The sequence below is a fragment of the Camelina sativa genome, chromosome 17 (genome assembly GCF_030686135.1).
Source record: "Camelina sativa cultivar CO46 ecotype springtype chromosome 17, ASM3068613v1".
Lineage (NCBI taxonomy): Eukaryota > Viridiplantae > Streptophyta > Magnoliopsida > Brassicales > Brassicaceae > Camelina > Camelina sativa.
The window spans coordinates 19,278,610-19,300,616 of NC_141896.1; the positions used below are offsets into that span (position 1 = coordinate 19,278,610).

General features: G+C 33.4%; 3 protein-coding genes, 1 long non-coding RNA gene and 3 pseudogenes across 12 annotated transcripts; 2 read left to right on the forward strand and 5 right to left on the reverse strand.

The window, feature by feature from the left end:
• Nucleotides 1-1,477: 1,477 nt before the first annotated feature.
• LOC104757249 (peroxisomal targeting signal type 2 receptor) lies at nt 1,478-2,735 on the reverse strand. The gene has a single exon (XM_010479978.3). The coding sequence runs from the start codon at nt 2,733-2,735 to the stop codon at nt 1,782-1,784; it is 954 nt and encodes a 317-aa protein (XP_010478280.1). The 3' UTR covers nt 1,478-1,781.
• Nucleotides 2,736-3,073: 338 nt separating this feature from the next.
• LOC104757250 (uncharacterized protein At2g34160-like) lies at nt 3,074-4,454 on the forward strand. Its single transcript, XM_010479979.3, has 5 exons — nt 3,074-3,215; nt 3,473-3,521; nt 3,767-3,829; nt 3,936-4,000; nt 4,131-4,454. Exons 1-5 carry the CDS (start codon nt 3,096-3,098, stop codon nt 4,218-4,220), a joined length of 387 nt encoding a protein of 128 aa, XP_010478281.1. The 5' UTR covers nt 3,074-3,095; the 3' UTR covers nt 4,221-4,454.
• A 792-nt stretch (nt 4,455-5,246) lies between these two features.
• Nucleotides 5,247-6,889, reverse strand: LOC104757251 (uncharacterized). Its single transcript, XR_762391.2, has 3 exons — nt 6,393-6,889; nt 5,809-5,910; nt 5,247-5,698 (listed from the first exon to the last, which is right to left on the reverse strand). It is a non-coding gene; the product is annotated as an uncharacterized LOC104757251 (long non-coding RNA).
• A 953-nt stretch (nt 6,890-7,842) lies between these two features.
• On the forward strand, nt 7,843-10,923 carry LOC104757253 (uncharacterized). 6 transcript variants are annotated; one of them, XM_087493995.1, is made up of 5 exons: nt 7,872-8,157; nt 8,641-8,812; nt 8,903-9,685; nt 9,774-10,514; nt 10,587-10,923. In XM_087493995.1, exons 2-5 carry the CDS (start codon nt 8,738-8,740, stop codon nt 10,629-10,631), a joined length of 1,644 nt encoding a protein of 547 aa, XP_087350121.1. In that variant the 5' UTR covers nt 7,872-8,157; nt 8,641-8,737; the 3' UTR covers nt 10,632-10,923. The 6 variants fall into 6 exon arrangements, with proteins under 6 accessions (XP_010478285.2, XP_087350121.1, XP_010478283.2 ...); XM_087493996.1 differs by having other exon boundaries at nt 7,877-7,986; XM_087493994.1 differs by having other exon boundaries at nt 7,943-8,192.
• A 64-nt stretch (nt 10,924-10,987) lies between these two features.
• On the reverse strand, nt 10,988-13,084 carry LOC104757252 (CBL-interacting serine/threonine-protein kinase 18 pseudogene; annotated as a pseudogene). Its single transcript, XR_015585876.1, has one exon. The product of XR_015585876.1 is annotated as a CBL-interacting serine/threonine-protein kinase 18 pseudogene (transcript).
• Nucleotides 13,085-18,040: 4,956 nt separating this feature from the next.
• Nucleotides 18,041-19,601, reverse strand: LOC147924014 (protein TIC 214-like; annotated as a pseudogene). The gene is made up of 3 exons (XR_015585877.1): nt 19,504-19,601; nt 18,237-19,179; nt 18,041-18,184 (listed from the first exon to the last, which is right to left on the reverse strand). The product of XR_015585877.1 is annotated as a protein TIC 214-like (transcript).
• Nucleotides 19,602-19,730: 129 nt separating this feature from the next.
• LOC147924015 (protein TIC 214 pseudogene) lies at nt 19,731-21,620 on the reverse strand (annotated as a pseudogene). The gene is made up of 2 exons (XR_015587484.1): nt 21,607-21,620; nt 19,731-20,790 (listed from the first exon to the last, which is right to left on the reverse strand). The product of XR_015587484.1 is annotated as a protein TIC 214 pseudogene (transcript).
• Between the last annotated feature and the right edge of the window lie 387 nt (nt 21,621-22,007).

The following is a 22,007-nucleotide window of genomic DNA, read 5'->3' on the forward strand; positions in this document are numbered from 1 at the left end:
ATTCGTTTTGTTGTCGTTAAGTGTCATCAAAAGTCAATCCAATAAGAAAAGATCGAGCTTTGGATGACATTTAGTTTGGATCCTTTTTCACTGAATCATGATATACACGCATCTTGTTGGGATTTCAGATCCTACTGTCTTAGTCGTCTTTTCTCGTATTCATTACTTTTCCAAAATATATCTACAAAAAAATCAATATAGTTACTTGTCGTCGGATCGTCTTTATAGCTTCGAACTCTCATTTACAAAGAAGACTACAAACCTTTTTAAAATTATGGATTATTTTCAGAAAACCTATTTGATTAAAATGAGAGACTATAGACACGTACACAGTACACTATGCATATTGTGTATAAATGTATATGATCTATTTATAATAAAGAAGAAAGAAAAGAGGATAATAATAAGAGAAGTGTGTTTTCAATATATCCGCATCCGGAACAAGATCATGTGGGTTTGCTTTCCTTTTGAAAGTGATTGACTTCATGGACCCCTCTCTCTCACTCTCTTCTTTCTTTCTTTTACATTTTGGTGTTTGGTGAACACTTCTTTTCACTTCCTTTTGAGCTGATGATAGAATGTTTACAGATGGATCTTACAAAAATTTAGATAACTTGATGGATAAGGACATATGTTACTTACTTAAAAACTTTTTTGCCATCTTGTAATACGGTCGCGTTATTCAGAAAGAAAAATACTTTTGATACAAAAGTCAGATGACCTTAAGACAATATATAATACAAAGGTCAGAACTCTTCATTCTACACATGTATCATTAGATAAAATCCAATCAATGTTGAACCATGTGCAAGTGTGCAACCCCCTCTCAACTGATTCTTCATTCTTGCATCCATTGTACTTTTTTTTCTTCACCGTCCATAGTGAAGCGACATTCTCGGCATTTGATCTAGCTAGATAAAATCAGTAGTTCAAGAACAACTTGTTCTTGATAGAATCCAACTCGATAAAATTATTTCATTCAATTCACCCCATTGAGAGGGTTTGATTAATTAACGAGATAATCTCTACTCTTGAACCAAATCTAAAACCAAAATACATATAGAAACAAGTAACGTTGATGATGAGGATTGAACCCAAATGGACCAATGGTATGCATAATGCAGTATATACAAAATGGTATCTTCTAGACAGCTTAGATGTTCATGACACCCAGGAGACACTCAAAATCAGTTCAAATTACACAGGAGCTCAAAGAAACATGTTAAACTTGTTGCCTTAAGAGATAGTAGATACAAGTTGAATCCTAATGCAGATGCAAAGTTACATATTCCAAACCCAAAGCATACGTCATCACCATGTAAGGAAGACAGTTACAGACAGTAATAACCCCAATTGTCTTACTCACACATTGTAAAGACAACAACACACGGTAATAAAGCAGCAATGATTTAGAAGTTTCACAATATCTATTAACCATGTGCTATGCTTGTTGAACTTAAGTAGAAGAGACTCAAGATTTGTATAGTAAATACACATTTCTTCACTTGCAATAACACATTGGTTTTGTAACATGCTAACAATTACATTGCTCTGATCAATATCACCATACCGTAAAAACGCCCGCAAAAGAAGTGATTAGATCAGCTCATACTGTAACAACAAGCTAATGTATACACTACAGAGAAGCTTTTTTCATATGTGAAGTTCCAATACATTGCATTTTTAAGCAAGATCCCAACTTTATTCCGACTACATCCGTTGAACAAAACCAAACCAATTCCACAACAAATAAAGAGTAAAACAAAACTTACTTATGATGATCAACTAGCTCTAGGATCCATCCCTTGCTGCCAAACGTAAACAAGCTCATCCCAACCAGTGCTCGCCATTAAACCTTCAACAAGAACACTCATATCGATCCCAACAGCAAACTCTGTATGATGATCATACCTACCAACCAAAGCATCTTCCACCATGTAATCCCAAAGACAAACAGTCATATCATATGAGCAAGACGCTATCAGACTCCTCCTGTGCGGCGAGAATTTCACCTTCTTCACGGCATATCCATGGCCATTAAGCACAGCCAAAGGAACTCTATAACTCCTAACATCCCAAACCTTAATCGTCTTATCAACTGACGAGGTAGCTAAAATACAATCATCATACTTGTTCCAATCACAGGACAACAACTCAAAATCATGAGCAGGGATGATCATAGTTGAACCAGGCTCTCTAACATCCCAAATCCTCAAAGTACAATCTCCTGAAGCAGAAGCAAACACATCACCATGTTTAGGGTTCCAAGTCGCTTGGTAAACGCAATAAGCATGTTCCTTAAATGTTCTAATACTCGCGGGACGATCCATAGCCCAAAGCTTCACCGTATCGTCCCACGACGAAGTGAGAAACGAGTCACGCCGCGTCGGATTGTAATCCACGGAGTGAACCTCACGCGCGTGCTCTTGGAACGATCGAATCGGATTAGACGGAGGAGGTAGAGCTGTGTCGTAAATCTTCACTGAGCCGTCACCGATCGCGGCGACGAGTACAGAGTCATGAGATTCCGACCAGCATACGTCGTATACGGCGTCTGCTGTATCGTACGCGACGGATTCGGTTACTCCGGGAGCTCCAGGAGCGAGCTCGAGCACATGGATACGGCCGTTTCCGAGGATTCCGAAGTTCTGAGCTGTAGCGACGGCGAGGCGTGACTCGTAGAATGGACTGAATTTCACAGAGTAGCCGTTGAACGGAGCTTTGAACATCGGCATAGCTTCTTCTTCTTCTCCGGCGAGTTTGAGTCTCTCCTCTCGATGATTCAATTCAACGATCTGATCGGATAACGCCGATACGGCTCATCGCAGAATTAAAAATTTTCCAGAAATAAATAAAAATATTAATTTTCACTCACACTCTGAATTGGGCCTTCTGGGCCAGAGCCTAGCCCATTTGTTTAGGTTGTGTCGAAACGGTGTCGGTTTTTGGGATATCGAGTTAGGGTTTTTTGGGGGTTTGGTTCTTACAGAGTCGTCGTCTCTTTCTCTTTCAATTTCATCGTTTCGTAGACAGAGTTGAGAGAGAGAAATCTAAATTCGAGAAGAGAAGTTTTTTTATTTAAGAGTTAGTTATCAATGGAAGAGATCACGGAAGGAGTGAACAACATGAACTTGGCTGTTGATACCCAGAAGAAGAATCGGATTCAGGTTTCCAACACTAAGAAACCTTTGTTCTTCTACGTCAATCTCGCCAAGGTATACCGATAAAACTTTTGAAATCGACTGTTGATTGATTTGTATTTAGGTTGAAATCTATAGATTCGAGCTGTACCTGTTATCCTGTTATGAGTACTCTTATCTCTTTAAAAATCTGTAACGTGCTGTGTTTGTTAATGTTGTTTATTGTGCTGGTGCTCTGTGTTGTTAGGTTTATGAACTTTGTTTTGCTTCTGGAGATGGAGTAAAACAGGTTTATGGTATTGACTTTGTTTGGTGTTTTTGAATTTGAACAGAGGTACATGCAGCAGTACACTGATGTTGAATTGTCTGCACTAGGAATGGGTAATGTTCTCTTTATGAGCTTGTTGTATATTTAATGTATGGTTTTAAGCTAATCTCTCTAATTAATTGAGATATATGTAACTGACAGTAGTGTTGAGTTCATTCAATTCAAAGCTTTTCCAGAAAAGCTATTTCCTTATATTGTCATTGAGATGAAATCTTTTATCTTGTTGTTAGCTTTCTTTATTAAAAGAGGTTTGTGCTTGGTTTTACTCATAAAACATTGATTTGTGTGCATTGTGCAGCCATTGCTACTGTGGTTACGGTTGCTGAGATATTGAAGAACAATGGCTTTGCTGTTGAAAAGAGTAAGATCTTCTTAACATCTTGAATGAGCTTAATGTTAACAACAATGAGATTTGAAAGATTCAGTGGCTATGTTTTGCTAATTTGGAAAATTGCTTCTTCTTACAGAGATCATGACCTCCACTGTGGATATCAAGGATGATTCAAGGGGTCGTCCTGTCCAGAAAGCTAAGGTAATATGAATTACTTAGGCTGTGTGGGATTTGAAGCTTCATTTTGTGGGTTTTTTTTGCTTGTTCTGTGAAATTGAGATTGGCTATAATATTGTTAGCTAAAATCTGTGGCTTTATATGACTTTTGTAGATCGAGATCACACTTGGAAAGTCTGAGAACTTTGATGAACTAATGGCTGAAGCAGAGAAGGAGGCTGCAGAAGCTCAAGAGCAGAACTAAATTGTTTTTTAAGCTTTTTTGGTTCAACGATCTTATAATCTTCGTTTTCCCATCTCTCTGCTTAATTAAGAAGACACTTTATTTGTTTTTTTATTTCGTTAATTTTTGGTTCACTTCTTAAAATGTTATCGTGGATTTTGTTCTCTGTACCTGTGAACATTTATTTTTATATGAGTATCGTAGGAAGTAAAAAAAAAAAGATGCCTTCGTTCCGTAACATATTCGAAACCTTAATCAAAGGGGCAAGTCCATGGGAAATGTTAGTGATACATTTACAAACAATGTGGGATACGGCTTTATTATACACGACAAATTAGAAATCTATTGGGATGACAATACAAATGTAAACCACATGATCAAAAATATCTGGATCTTTATGTGACATCACTTGTTGTGTGGCTATGATTTCTAATTACTTGCTAAAGTAATCACTCTGGTTCAAATGCTAAGCACCAATAAAACTATAACATGATATTCAAGTTTCAATAAGACTTGACCAAACAAAAGTTGTCAATTTTTTTTGTTTTGGTCACTAAAAGCTGTCAATTCAAAAACAAAAATAAGTATATGATCAACAAATTTGGATCCTTATGTGATAGGGCTATAATTTGTTATTACTTGCTAACTGATCACTTTAATTCAAACTTCAAATTCTAAGCACCTACAAACTATAATAATATATTATAGTTCAATAGGATTAACCAATTAAAAGTTGTTAATTCAAAAACAAAAATAAGTTGCAAAAAGTTTTTAATCTCCTAAATTTCCATATGTTAATTGCAGTATGGGATGGGATTCCATTGCATGATGATAATAGCTTTCGACTTTTACTGTGTTTAATTATTAGAGTTTATTATCAAAACAGGCACTTCGAGAAATGAAACTTCGGATTTAGGCATCGGACAGCGAGAGGGATTAATAAAAGTGAAAAAGTCACTGTAGCAGACTTATTTACCCCCAAACGAGAAAGACCGTGTAATTAGAATCTAACTAAATGACGTCAACTCTGTTAGCAACAAATACCAATATCATGACAATAAATTTTAATAAAATTAAAAAATTACATCATATGAACTCAAACCATTAATGTAAGGTGAACCTAATATAAAAAAGATTAAAAAAGGGAATACTAAACCCTAATAGATAGTAAATAGAGAATCCTAATCAAAGACGTATAAACCCAAACCGATCAATATACAGTAGATTATACATTAAAAAAATTGAAAGAAAAAAAAACTAAACCCTTATCGATCGTAAATAAGGAACCCAAACATGGGTTTCAAGTACTTAGCAATCTCACCATCTCTTTCAAAACACTAATCAGCTTCCTCTCTATTTCTTCATTGTCAAGTTCCTAAGCAAGCACCTTCCCACGGCCTCTGCCATAGTTAACATCATGCGAATGGCTCCTTCCTTAGGACAAGCTCTGAATCGTAGATGTTTCCTCTGTATCCAAACACATCTTAACCGCATCTAAGCTATAAAAATAAAAGAATATGTCATCTTAGTACTTGAGACTTTTATAATAAAACAAGGAAACGACCTAACAGACTTAAATAGCTGTACAATTGCTAAAAAAAAACCTCACATTGGCTAGAGTCTGAAGAAACAAGCCTCATCTTTCTTTGATTTGATAAGTACAAACCTCAGTGGATTCTGCATTAGAGTCATCATCCTCATCTTCTACAACCTTCAATCATTAAAATAAATCCATAAACTTAAAAAGAAAAGCAAATTAACAAACATAAATTAGAAAATACAGAGCATGAAAAAAAAACTTTAATAACACATCTCAAATCCAAGCAAAACATGTCTCAAATCCAAGCAAAACATGTCTCAAATCCAAGCAATAAGCACTTGCAACATATCACAAGCACTGACAATCATCAAACTATCTTGTATTTTGTTTTGCCTATGAACTAATCACAATAAAAAAAAACGACATAATTCCCCTTTTAGCTAGCAATTCTAGCAAAACCTAAAAAAAGTTAAACTATCCAAAATCTAAGTATATATATACAAGGAGATAGATATAACTACTGTAGGAAAACCGGAACAGGTTGATCTATGGAGGCGTGGCAAAACCCTAGCTAATTACGAACAAGATCTTCGAGATTTTTGAGAAGCCTTTCCGTCAAATTACCAAAAAAAATCAGAGCATCCATATCAAACCTCTTTCGAGCGGTTTATTGACTTAATCTCTAGTCTTCATAACCCATATCGCAATTCCTGAATCGCTACCAATCGTGTGTCGATGTGGCTTGGACGCTGGTTTATCAAACCGCTAAAGCTGCTATATATATTCTCCAAGTCGATGACTCCTACGCCGTTGGTGTTGGTCACCGGAATTTTTGGTTTGTAACTATTGAGAAAGTTGAAGAGGATGGGGGAAAAGAGAAAGAGAGATATCGAAACCCAAAAAAAAGAGTAGGAAGGATGACATCAGCGAGTGGAGGGCAAAAGCGACTTTTTGCAGTGTGTCGAGTGCCTAAATCCGAAGTTGAGTACCCACAGTACCTAAATCCGAAGATTAGTTTGTTGTCGGTGCTCTTTTCGTAAATAACTCTAATTATTATGTCTAGTGGTAAGAAATTTTTGAGTGATTGGATTGTATGATAGAGGGAGAGAAGAGTGACAACAGGGGTATCTAAACAAATGAATTCCAAATCACTCTTAATTTCATTTTTGTCCATTATTATCATATACAATCCAATTATCCAAAAATCCATTTTTCTAGATTAAAAAAATCAGTCCATGTCCTCTACCGTCTCAATCAATTTTACCAAATTCCTAAGCGAAATTTCATCTACTTTTATCTTGTCTAGTGTAATCTAACTAATTATCTTTGGTTTTTTAAGAATTAGTAATAGAAATTAAAAAAGATCAGCAGTTGGCAAAAAAGATTGGCATTTGGCGCTTAGCATGCAATAATACGTTTATGAGGGGGCAACGCTGCAACGGTGTTCGAAAGCGGCCTGCTGACTAAGAGTGTTAGTTAGCCAATCTTTTTATCCCTTTACTAAACACACACACAAACATCTCTTTTAAAGTTCACTGATTTGATGGGGGTTCTATAGTAAAGTTGATTATTATGGTATTGTGTATATGTATTAAATATTTTATAAAATATCAGAAAAAAATCATACAAACGTTGCATCATGTAAGCATACTATATAGCATATGTCATCACTTGTATAAACAATATCCAAAACTCCCCGAAGTTATGATGACAAGTGTACACACTTTTATCAGAAAAACAAAAAAAAAACTCAAATATATGTATTTCTTAACTGATTCAATTTAACCGATCTATTATAAAACTAAATGATTGAAAATAATTTGAGTTGTTGTTGGTTACGCCAAAAATTCTTTGCTTCCATCATTCTCTCTAATGTGTCGGTACACACCTTAAATAATTCCCCGAAAGTGCAAAAGTAACAAGTGAAAAAGGCCTCATAATTACTAGTAAGGAACTAATGATTATTAAATTATCTTTTCTACGGTACGTTACTTACTCACTGCTCAATTTATATAAGGTCGGTCTCGGTCCCAAGAAATGACTGAATCTGGTTTGATTTGGTTCGTTTACGGTTAAATCTGGTTAAATACTGCCACCTCTATTAATGTGCATAGAGGCAAAACAAGATCTTTGACCAATAGTGTGAATGAGAAAGTGAAGTAAATACAAGTAAAGGCAGGAAGAAGAAGAGTCCAAATGCACCAATCATCTCGTGACTAAACTTCACCTTCCCTTTTTCTTCTCCAGGTCCCTATCTTCCTCTCTCCGTCATCTTCACGGCACAACATACTCACGATAAAAGAAAGAGAGAAAAGCTTACCCTTCTCTCTCTGTTATACGTTTACTCAAGTCTTCTTCAGTCTCCTTTTTAAACTCTCAAAGCTTCTTCCTCTCCTTTCTCTCAAGCCTCTCCTTACGGTTCTCTTTCGATCTGTGCTTTTCTTTGAGATAACGTTATTCTCAATCCTTCTTCTAGCTTTAAGGGCTATCTTTTTTTTTTTTTTGGAAACTTTGATTCTCCCGTAAACGAGTTTTATTAATTAATTAGTTGATTATCGATTATAATTTTCCTGATCATTAATTTGATTATCTCAATTCTGCTTAATTACATCGATTATGAGATCGTCACAATCTTCTTTCTAGTTGTGTCTAGTACTCAATTGTGCGTGCATATCCTTATAATGATTGATGTCACGGGTCTGTATTTGATATTATTGCTTGCTAGATTTCAAATTTATTTAGCGGTGTTGCGTTTGCGTTAGCATTATTATATTAAATTTGAAGTTTCTAGTAGTACTAGAAAAAATCTTTTTTTGTTTGTTTCCACCAACTTCACATTATGTGGATAAAATTCAAGATTACTGAACCACTGTTATGTTTGGTTTTTTTTGTTTGTTTCAGATCTGTTCTAGAGAACTTGGTATATATACCAATGAGTTTCATTGGTCTGTGAGCCATATCCTAAGAACGAAAACTGAACACTGCTCTTTGCTTACTAATGGCGGAGAGGAAACTGAACTACAACGTACCTCTTCTTTCAACAAGACGGATGCAGAACACATCAGCTGTCTCTGTACGTAGAAACAAGAGTAATAACTTCACTGATTATGACTCTACTAAGACAAGTGAATGTCATCCAGTTCTTGTCCCTGGTTTGGATCAGGTTACTGAACCTGCCTCTGTTCCTTTCACTTGGGAGCAAGCTCCTGGGAGACTAAAGGGTAACGATTTCAGACCACAAGTCTGTGACTTGACGCAAGAAGAAGAACAAGTCTTTAAACCATGTCGTCCACCGGGTAAAGCCATTGACGGAAACATGACAAAATTTCAGAGTTCAAAAGGTAAACAAGTTGAAGAAACAGAGGATGATGAAGATGATGTGTTTTCTGATGCTCGTGATACACTCTCTCCAAAGGATTCGTTTTCTTTTAACAACAGCATTAGTGGTGTAAGTGGATATGGTGTTGTTGAGACCAAGAAACCACTAAAAAGTTCTGAGGATACTCAATCTCGGGAGTTTATGTTGAACCGGTTTTTACCAGCTGCCAAAGCCATGACTGTGGAGCAGCCTCACTATGCTTCTAATCGCAAACCATCGAGTTTTATGCCTGAACCAACGATACAGATAAGAGAGTTAGTACCGGGAGAGAAGCAGCAAACTCCTAATAGGTATGATGAGTCTATAGTCCCATCTTATTATCACCACCAAGACTTAGATGATGAAGCAAGTGAGAACAATGATGATGGAGGTTCTGAGTATGCCTACCTTTCAAAGAGAGGTTGTGGGATGTTGCCACAATTGTGTTTTAAAGACTCTCTAACCATGCTGAATACAGTACCTGGTTTTAAAGCCAAACCCAACTCTCCAGTAACATCTCCAAGCCATGATCTAGTGAAGTCAAGCAAGGTTGCTCAACTCAAATCTAGATTCCAATCTGTAAAAAAGGTTCCACTCCTGTCCTTTGAACTCCTATTAGTCCCTCATAGACATTATTAGACACTCACTGACTATAAGCTCTTGTACATTTTTCCAGCTGGCTCTTGATTCAGTTTCTAAGCACAAGCTGAGTGGTAAAGTTCAATCACCGGTTCATTCAAGCATTGGGAAGAAGTTCAACTCTGAATCAAACTTGGTTTCTGCTGCAAGTAGGTCTTCATCTCCTTACAGACACACTCGCTGTATGTCACCATTTCGCAGTACAGGTTCTCCTTTTCACCCTGTTGGTTTCCCTGAGACTCGAAAAGAAACTGAGAACCTGAGAGCTAACAGGTTGAGTAAGCATACTAGAAACATAAGTTTGTCTCAGGAGTTACTCCACCGAAAAGGCTATGGTTCGATAAGCTCACTCTTGGAGAAGACAGTATATGTCGACACCGAGATTGATCCCATGACTGAGGAGGATCAGCATAACTCAAGAGTCATGATCTTTCCAGAGGAAGCAGACATGGGAAAGAAACCAGAGGCTAATCATGACCTTGAAGCTTTTGAAAATATAAGTATTAGAAGTGGTGGTGAAATGGTGAAGGGTGATGAGTTGGAAAAGATTAATAGTGGTTCAGATTGGTCACTTCTTGCACCACCATCGCCCAAAAAGCCTTCTGAATCTTGGCTTTGTCATAATCTGCCTTCAGTAGCCGCCTCTCAGATCCATTCACGTAGATATTCATTCAACATCCAAAAGCAGGATCTTACAGAAAACTACAGAAATGTTACTAAGTGGGAAACTATTGTTAAGACTTCCTACATGCACAGAGATCATAGCCGATATTCCGAAGTAAGCATCTCTCATTTTCACATATAGAATATGCTTAAGCAAGAAGACACTAATTACTTCATTCTTTTGCAGGAACTGGTTGCTCATACATCTCATCAATCCAAAACTTGCGCTTGAAGCTTCTCAAGATCTGACCTCCCCCGGATCACCAGGTTAATACATGCATATCAGCTTGATTAGCAGTAGTCCATAATCCATATAGCCAATTCATTCACCGGTGTGATTGTTGTATGAACCTTATAAAATCTATACCCACAAATCTCTCGAGTGATTTACATGTGCAGCTTCAATATTTGTGAGTTTACCTAATAGATGAACCTTATGTTCACACTCTGAATTTTCACTTTATTAACTATCTTTGTTCTTTTTTTTTTATATTGAGGTGTTTTAATTATTATTTGATGAAAAATGTCACAAAGAGTACTACAGAACTCTAACTAAGCAAGTAGTAAAGCTTAGGATGAACATAACAGTTAAACTAAAGGGAAGGCTGAGATAGTATTCTCATTAAGCTCATCTCTTGCTTTACATATACTGTATATACAATATTTTTGAGGCAATCCACCAACAAACTGGCTCTATGACCAGCAAAAATCGACTAAATTGCTTCTCTCATCTTCCTATCACTCACATTACATTAGCACTTATATATACAAACACACTCACTAAGAGATTACGGAGATCACAAAATCAACGTCAATCTTGAAGATCTTTGTAATCTCCTAGTTTACACCATCATAAACATAAACATATAACATAAACATATAAATAATCAGTAGTAATCTCCCAGTTCTCAGCCTTCCTCGTTGTTACTATTCAATATCGGATGGCAAATTCAATGCTTCGTCTACTACAACTTCTTGGTGGATTAGTTTCTCCAACTCCGGTCTGAGTTCCTTGTTGCAAAACTCTTCATACTCTTCTCTGTCTCCTCCTTTCTTCTTCACCTCCACCACCACTAGAGATGGAGTCAGCTCAAATATCTCAGCTCCAATCGTCAAAGGCCCTTTGGCTCCTTCTCTACAACCTTCTAGTCTCAAACTCCATTCTTTCTTCCTCACCGTGAAGCTCACGACTTTCGCAATCTCTTCCAACTTCGATATGATCTTCGAAACAGGAGCACCTGATATAAACCTCGTCCCTTCTCCTCCTTCTTCTTCCTCAAACAAACCAGACAGATCAAACCCTGAAGAGAATGATATAATGTCAAACGCGTTTAAGCTCGCTGGTCTTGGCATTGACCCTACCCCCATCCTTTTCATAACGAACTCCGCATCGCTCTCTGAAACAGTCGAAGACCGGCCTGATGATGAAGCCTCTTCCTCCTCATCCTCATCCTCATCTTCCCTACACAGTTTATCATCTTCGATATAGAATTTGACATTTTTGAAACCTTTCTTGAACCATCTGTTCTTCATGATCTCCGGTATAGTAATCCGAGTATCCGGATTCGTATCAAGAAGCCGAGTCAATAACCGAACAAGATCCGATGAAAACCAACGAGGACACCGGAACTCGCCTTTGTAAATCTTCTTGTACATAACCATTATGTTCTTGTCGTAGAACGGAACGTGACCAGCCATTAACACGAACAAGATCACTCCACAAGACCAAACGTCAGCTTTCGCTGCGTCGTACCCTTTACGAGTCAAAACCTCGGGTGCAATGTAGGCTGGAGTCCCGCAAAACGTGTGGCAGAGCCCGTCCTGTCGAAGCTGCTCTGCCACCGCGCTGAGACCAAAGTCAGAGACTTTAAGATTCCCTTTGTCGTCTAAAAGAAGATTCTCCGGTTTGAGGTCACGGTGGTAAACACCGCGCCCGTGGCAGAACGAAACAGAGGAGACCAGCTGTTGGAAATATCTACGAGCCGTTTCTTCCGGCAATCTACCTTTAGCCACCGCGTTGAATAACTCACCGCCACGAACGTACTCCATCACGAAGTAAATCTTTGTCTTCGTAGCCATAACTTCGAATAGGTGAACGATGTAAGGGTGACGAACACGGCGGAGGATCGAGATTTCCCGTTTAATGTGAGCAACCAAACCGCTCTTCATGATCTTCTCCTTGTCGATGACTTTAATGGCGACTTTGTCTCCAGACTTTATGTTTTGAGCTAAATAAACCTTAGCGAAGCTTCCGTGACCAAGAAGCTTCCCTAGCTCGTACTTTCCCATGAGAATGTTGTTTCTTGGGCTCCTAGGACTCCTCGGACTCTGTGGGCTGACGTTACCATCTTTGTCTGTGTCCTTTATACCAATCCGGCCAAGAAGATCCGCCATGTATCGTAGAACATACGGTTGCGTTGGTGGTGGTGGCGGCGGATCTGGGACGACGGTGGTGACCACCGGTGGTGGTTTAGGCAAGGCTTGATCCATCCGTGACCAAAGCAAGAAGTTTTTTTTATTGGTATGGGTTTTTTTTGTATTTGGGGTTTTGGTTGGTTAGTTTGTTTGTTTGTTCCGTTTGAGTCTCCTTTGTGTTGGTTGGTTGGCCGAACGTGAAAACGACCAAAAATGAAACTGCACGACGAAAATATAAAATAGGGGTTAGGTTGTTTTGGCCGGTTGTTAATGTTTGGCCTACCTAATTTTGTCTTGTTTTATAACGGTTTTGGTTTGAATTAGTATATGCTTTCTACAATTTGATATGGTCTGAGTTTATCAGTAATCCGTCTTTATTTTTGCCAGCATATTTACACGTGCTTTTAATGAATTATTGTACTCTAATAAAGCATCAAGAATTGCAAATAAAGACTTAACTAGCACGCTATACACCAAGACAACAATTTTTTTTAAAATAAAAATGATTTGCTATAATATTAAATTTCTTTAGCTAAAAAAATCTATAGTTATTGACATAAGATATTGGAATGTTCGCAAATCAAGTTGATGATGATTTGAAACCTATTGTTTCGAGCATGACGTAGGGTATTATCAGTCGTGTTGATGAGAGCTGAAACGATTCTGATAATACATAATTATCGAACAACAGCCTTGGAAGATTAAGCTTATACTATAAATTAGTTGAACAACAACCTTTGATTTTTTTATTTTTATTTTACAAATCAAAACATCAATGTTGCAGTGAGCCAGTGACCAATGGTTTTTGTGATTTTGTCACTATAAGACTTTTGGTAATGATAACAGAAAGAACTTATCAGATTCAAAAGGACGGACTTATCAGATCATAGATTCATAATTTCAGATAGATCATTGCCGTAGAAAGGATTATGCACTTTTTGAAAAAAAAAATTAGAGGATTAGGCATTTTTTGTTCTTTATTAGAGAAGTAGATCACTTTTTCTATTATAACCATCATATTACTTGTTGATTTGATATATCTGGATATTGATTTAGTGTTAAAATGACTTAGAAAAGGATGTTATATCAACAAAAGAAAATGTTTGTGATATTGACATGTGATTTCGACTAACAAACGAGAGGATTACCGAGTAAAAATAAAACTACGTCCTGTTGATTAGCTTATTATATGAGGTTGCTATCATTTGAATATCTCAAAGTGCTTGTGTTTCCTACGGAAAAGAAAATACACTCGTTGAAGTGTCATTTATATAACCATATCCATAAGCTTAAGGAAGAACACATCAGCAACAGCCACTGCTAACTTTAACCGACTCTTTACAAATTACAATTTATCAGACACGAAGAATAGTTTTCTAGGTGCGTGTGACAATATATATATTTATTGACTATAGTTTAAAATTTTAATTCAACTTGTGGCTTTTCATAGAAGCGACGGAGCTTACTTAGGCCACACGACTGTTCATATTTTTGTTTACTAGTCTTTGATCTTTTTTCCGTCAAATAAATCTCAAATGCTTTGCCATTTTTTTTCTTCAAAACAGCAAAATTTTCAAATTACCACGTATACAGAGAAGAGTTATATTACATATCACTTTTGAAATTACAGTATTGACTTGCATTTATTTGAGGTGGATGGTTTTTTTTTTTGCAAAAAACAATTACTTGGAGGGTTTTTTTTCTGCAAAAAACCCATAATTATATATTAATTATGTAAATCATTACACATCAATTGTTCTAGTCTTATGGGCAGATTAACAGTATCGAAATAGAAATCATCAACTGAATACAAATCTTTAGCGAGATAGTCCCCAACACGATTACAAAAATGATTCACATAATTAAGGGAAATTAAATTATTATTTTTTGCCCAAAGATGAATGTCTTGCACCATATGTTCGATCTCGCTCCCATGAGATATTCCATTTATCACTTTAATTGACACATCATATTATAGTACTGTATTATTGAATACAAACCCCAACTCAAAACCTAGAGAAATTTACCAAAACTTACAATATATATATATAGCAGTTTTGCATGAACACTAAACAAAATGTAAAATATATATTGATAAAAAAAAATATGAATAGGAGTCTAAGAAACACATTTTTTTTTGTAAGTTTAAGTTCCCCAAAAACGAATAAACACATAATTTTATATAAATATATCACCTATATCATTTAAGACATATTTTACGTATATCTTTTAAGAATCTAGTTTAGAATTGAGAGATCTGTACTTTTTTTGGATATCTCTATCATGCATTCTACCAAACAACTTGCATACATTTTTTAAGAGTTTGTCTCAACGCTTTTGTTGATCCATCTTGGAAAAATAGTGGTTTAAGGGGCAAAATATAATATTGGAGTGGAAACGTGGGTGAACACTTATTGAAGATAGTCTAATATTTTCTTTTGCTCAATAAAATCTAGATCTGTATTTCATTCATATGAAATAACATCAGTGTTAATGATTTCATTCATATGATTCTCCGTTAATTTTGAAGTTGAGTCAATGTCATAAAATAATATGAAGACTTACAAAGTAAGAACCCAATGCGAGGACGAGGCCACTAAGAAACAGAGAGAGTACATTGGTTCCAAGCCACTAAAATAAGAGTAAACGGATCTTTAAGAGTTGATCAAAAGCAATTAGAAACAAATATCAAAATTGTGGCTGTATGTATACCAGACAAGACAGTAAACACAGAGATGAAAGAAATGGATTGAGCGTGAGAAAATGGCGCTCCAGGATCATAACGCAGTGTAGCAACGGGTCTCTCTTGGTTAAGTAAACGTTTCACAGCTACGGAAAGCGCAGAATTTGAAACTGATCCAACCACAACCCACAAAGCTGCACCATCATGCCGTAGAAGCAGAACCGATCCAAATAGAGCAGCTACAATCCATTTGCTCTGCCATTTTTACAAAGGTGAAAGCTTTTCATTAGTAACCAAAACGCATAAGAGAAAAGGAACAAGCAATGTTACTTTTATATTTTAAAACAAATCTGTCATTAATATGATCAGATTTATAAGTAAGCATCACTTGTAAGATATGAGCAACACCAAACCTTCTAGAGCAATGTTTTAATTTGGGTTTGAAATCAGTAGTATTTCAATTAAATTGAACTTAAATTGAACGTAAAATTAAGTTGTAGTGGATTTTATTAGTGTTTCAATGTATAAATATTAATTAGCATAAAGGTTGATTATTTAGAAACAAAATTGGGCGAAAATGAAATCATAATAATTAATGGGGACATTTTTAAGAATATACTAAATTTTAAAAGAAATTTGAAAATTACACTTAATCTTATAGTTATTTGAAAACTACACATTTTGAAATGAAAATAGACAGAAATACTCTTATTATTAAACAATTTTAACAATTAGAGAAAAATAATAAAACTTAATTTATATTTAAATAATTCAACTTTACAAAAAAATTACTTTTAAAAATTGTTAAATTTGGAATAAATTATTTAATAAATAAAAATTATAATGAAAACATATTTATTGTACTTTAAATAATGATTACATGAATAAATTTTTTATCTTAAAATTTTGAATAAAAAGAATTTAAATATTTTTGTTGGTATTATTTAGATTTAAATTTATTTAAAAATAAATAATTCAAGATTATACAATTTATAATATATATATATATATATATATATATATATATATCAATATTTTAGGATCAAAAGTTATGAAGGATGTGAGTTTAGAAAACAAAAGTTTGAAAAACATCATTAATACTTGTAGATTTTAATATCTTAATAGTGATATATAAGTCTTAGTTAAAATTAGTTTTTATTTCAAATTCACATTATTATTTATGAGCAAAGATTAACTGCTCTGTTAACCTAATCAGTTTGCACATTATATTTATAGGTTTATATATAAAAAAGAAAGTAAAAAATTTATAACATTGATTATTTATCATAAAAATTTGTAATTTTGTAAATTTAAAGTAGAGTTGGTTGCCATTTTCAAATTATTTTTATGACATACCAAAACAAGAATTTTCATTTTTAATGATTCAGATGTCGTTTTAATAAAAAAACGACGGATTTTTAAGCGACGTCGTTTTACAGTTATTTCCAATCAATAAAACGACGTTGTTTGAAAATATATAACATCCCAACTGGGGGTTTCCGAATCAGTGGATCGTAAACTTCGGGTCGCAATTTGGAAGAACCCTAAAGTTCTCTTCTTCCCCCTTCCTCACCATCTAGAGTAACAATTAAGCGAAGAACACCATGCATGGATGGGTGGTGAGGTCCCATATTGACTATCATAAGATCTTTTCCTGTAACTGCTCTCTTCATAAGTTTTTCCTTGATTCGTTCTGGCATGAATTAGATTGCTGAATAAAGAAGTTTTTCTAAAAATTGAAGATCTAAAAAATTCACTAATTCACAATTTTGGAATTTAACGAGTTTTTAATTCCCGAATATTCAACTGATTAATTAATTCTTTATAATGTACTCTATTTTTTTTTTTACAAATAAGCCAGCAGTCGTTGACGTTTTCCCAGAATTTTTCGTAGACCCCTCTGAGATAAATAATCTTTTCTTTGCAATTCCAAATGTTCAGTAAGTCTTCGTATCTTATTAGTGAAACTAAATACTTGAAATTCAACAGATCCCATGCTTTCTTCTTTTTGTTCTTCAAATGAAATGAATGTATTTTTATCATAAAAAGAAATCCCCTTTTAATATGAATTGAAAGATATGAATTTTACTGATCAGTAATAATAATGGTAGTTTTTTTGTACAAAGATCTGAATTTAATTATCAACTTCTTAATTCTTTATTTTATATTATAATTATAAAAAAATCTAAATTTAGATCTCAAAAAGGAGGATTCTATTAATTTTTTATGGATCAGCTCTAATTGATTAATTAAATTAATCTCATGTATAAAGATGGAATTTAAAAGAATCCCTCCTATTTGTGCATATAGTTGTTTTTAGATACCATAACTTATTATATATAGTAAAAAGTCTCTATCATTAATGAATCGGAAATCGCGTATACATGCGTATTCTTATCGTACTGAAACGATTTCCGTTAGTAGTATTAAACCAATAGCGATTCATACAAGCTAAATCTTCTAATCTAAAATTGGGCTAAAGAAAGGATTTTAAATTAATTAGTTTTTTTATCCTTATCAAGATCTTTCTTGTTATGCAAAACTGTGGTCAAGTTTTGAATATTCTTATTAAATCTTGAATTTCTATCCCTCGCAGTATTTTTTTTAAGTTGAAACAAATTAGAATTCGAAATTCTCTACGTCGTTTAGGGGATAGAATATTTTCAGGGACAAAGAAATCATAATTAGTTTTTTTCTATTTACAGTTTTGTTTTGATATTTTGTAATGGATTTTTCAATTTTTTTTTATCAATATAGCTTTTTTTTTTGTATCTTTTACTTATTTTTTGTTTTTTTTTATGAACCAATGAAATACCTATGGTTATGTATATAATAAGTTGTCTGTCGTTTTGTACAGACAAACGGACAGGTTCAATAATCAATATTCCTTTTTTCATTAATTTTGCAAAAGTGAAATTTTTCTCCATCATTAGAATGTCTAGGCGCATCTCTCCTCTTTCAATAGACGATATCGCTATTTCGTTTGGATTGTTTAGTCTAACCAAGAGACAGTATACTTTTACATTATTGAGAATTTTTTGATTAAAAAAACCATTCCATCGCAATTGAAAACGCGAATCTCTTGTGAGAAATAAATCAAATTCCGCTTTTGTATTGCTTTTATATTGTTTTTTATTTTTACGTTTTTTTATCGTTGATTCTGCAAATTTTTCTTCAATATTTTTTTCTTGGTTTAATAGAGCTGATTCGGGATTTCTTTTTTTTTCTTTATCTGATTCAAGCTCTAATTCACCGGCCGATTCTTTTTCTTCCTTATTCAGATTATAAACTCGCGGGGATTTTTTTCATTTGATGGTATAAAGCCTTTTTTCTTTCGAGTGATCTTTTTATTAACATTTAAGTCTTCATTAAAATTTAAAAGAAGTAATTTGATTGGTATGACCCACGGTTTCATTTTATAAGTACTAGAAAATAAGAAAAATTCCGGAAAGAAAAAAATTTCAAAATTTGTTATATGACGATTTAATATTTCTTCATTCATTCCCATCCAATCAAAAAAGTTTCTTTTTTGATTAGAAAGATCCGTCTTATTTTTTTTATCTTGGATAATTCTGAACTTTAGTATTAATATTTTTTTTTTACTCTTAGTATCAACCCAGGGCGCAATATTTACTTTTTTTTTGTAAACCCGAAGTTAAGAATTCTCCAATCCAAATATTTTCTCGAGAATTTGTTAGAAATGCCCTCTTTGGCATACCCCTTTCCAAAATGCCTCTTTTTGGAACATTTTTATTTTTGCCATCTTTTACACAATTACTCTATGTTAAATTAATTTTTAGAATTTGTTTTTTAAGTTTAGGTTCCCAATTTACATTTAGGGTATAGTTTTTAAGGGATAGAGTTTAATATTTAGGGTTTAGGGTTTATTATTTTGTCATTTTATATATTAAAAGGGGTATTTTTGAAAATGGACACCATCAAAGGGTATTTTTAAAAAGTGACGTAGAAAAATGGGTATTTTTGAAAATCTCCATATTTTCTATACCGAATTTTCCCCATACCCCGAATATTATATTTTCCTAAACAAGAAGAGACTAAACAATTATCTAAGGCAATCCCTATAGACATGTCAAAAAAAATTTCTGTAGAATGAGTAGATTTATAGCAAAAAAGATTATATATATAATATTTTTTTAGATTATGTTTTGGATTTAAAATGAGTCGGCCTCAAAAAAATTTTGTTTTTTGTAATTATCAAATTTCTTTTTTTTTCATATGAATCCTCTTTGGTTAAACTTGGGTTTAGAACTAGAGAATCTTTTTTTTTTCTTTTTCCAATTTTGGGTTACTAATCTAGACCATGCAATCTGGGGTAAATTGTATTGATAATGACTTCGTAACCAGTTTTTCTATTGATTTACTTTGGAATTAAAAATGGTTTTATTTTTCAATTCATAATGAAAGATTCCTTGTTCTTGAAAAAAATCTTTATTTTATTCTTAACAAAAAAGGATGTTATGCATATGTTATATTCAAGAACAGCCTTTAATTTAGAAAAGTTACTAACTTTTATTTGTGATAATTTGTAAAATACATATGCTTGTGATAAAGAGCATAGGTCATAACTCATCTTTTGTTTATTGGATATTAATTTTTTTATAGTCGAAATAAAATAAATAGTATTTTTTTATTTTCTCCATTTTCTTTATTCTTGTAAATATATTTATCAAGAATTGTTTTTGTTGATTCAAAAAAATGTTGTGTGGTAATTCTTGGAATATTAATGATACCTAGAAAATAGCTATAGATAGTTGTTCGATGCAAATTTTTTTTTTTTTTAAATGGATTTACGAATTAATCGGGTATTTTTCTTTTGAATGTCTGCCAAATTTTTTTTGATGACTCAATTATTTAAGAATCATAACGCAGTTTGGTACAACTATTAGTTAAGTTTTGTTTTTCTTTGGAAATTTCTTCTATTTGATTTCTGATTGTCTTTATTCTATCAATCAAATTTTTTATTTTGTTTTCGCTAAGTGAAGCATTTGTCCACCCCGTGGATTTATTTTGAACAGATAGTTCATGAATCATCTGATTACATATTATTGAATCTTTTTTAGTTTCATTTAGTTCATATATTTCTCTCGGGCCAAATAATGAAATTAGATTTCGTTTTGAAAGGTCTTTTATCTTTCCTTTTATAAAAATAAAATTTTTGAGAATCCAATTTTTAATTTCTTTTGCGACTTTTAGAAAAATTGTTGCTCTTTCTTTGAAAATCCTTAAAACAACCAAAGACTTCGTTTTGAATTTTTTGATTCTTTTTTTAATTCTTTAGAAATAGGTTAAAAAAAAGAAGGCTTTCTTTGGGCAAAAATTAACTGCTCTGTTATTATTATTTATGAGCAAAGATTAACTGCTGTGTTAACCTAATCAGTTTGCACATTATATTTATAGGTTTATATATAAAAAAGAAAGTAAAAAATTTATAACATTGATTATTTATCTTAAAAATTTGTAATTTTGTAAATTTAAAGTAGAGTTGGTTGCCATTTTCAAGTTATTTTTATGACATACCAAAACAAGAATTTTCCTTTTTAATGATTCAGATGTCGTTTTAATAAAAAAAAAACGATGGATTTTTAAGCGACATCGTTTTACAGTTATTTCCAATCAATAAAACACGTTGTTTTAAAATATATAACATCCCAACTGGAGTTTCTGAATCGGTGGATTTAGTCGCAATTTGGAAGAACCCTAAAGTTCTCTTCTTTACTTTTTTTTTGTAAACCCGAAGTTAAGAATTCTCCAATCCAAATATTTTCTAGAGAATTTGTTAGAAATGCCCTCTTTGGCATACCCCTTTCCAAAATGCCTCTTTTTGGAACATTTTTATTTTTGCCATCTTTTACACAATTACTCTATGTTAAATTAATTTTTAGAATTTGTTTTTTAAGTTTAGGTTCCCAATTTACATTTAGGGTATAGTTTTTAAGGGATAGGGTTTAATATTTGGGGTTTAGGGTTTATTATTTTGTCATTTTATATATTAAAAGGGGTATTTTTGAAAATGGACACCATCAAAGGGTATTTTTAAAAAGTGACGTAGAAAAATGGGTATTTTTGAAAATCCCCATATTTTCTATACCGAATTTTCCCCATACCCCGAATATTATATTTTCCTAAACAAGAAGAGACTAAACAATTATCTAAGGCAATCCCTATAGACATGTCAAAAAAAATTTCTGTAGAATGAGTAGATTTATAGCAAAAAAGATTATATATATAATATTTTTTTAGATTATGTTTTGGATTTAAAATGAGTCGGCCTCAAAAAAATTTTGTTTTTTGTAATTATCAAATTTCTTTTTTTTCATATGAATCCTCTTTGGTTAAACTTGGGTTTAGAACTAGAGAATCTTTTTTTTTTCTTTTTCCAATTTTGGGTTACTAATCTAGACCATGCAATCTGGGGTAAATTGTATTGATAATGACTTCGTAACCAGTTTTTCTATTGATTTACTTTGGAATTAAAAATGGTTTTATTTT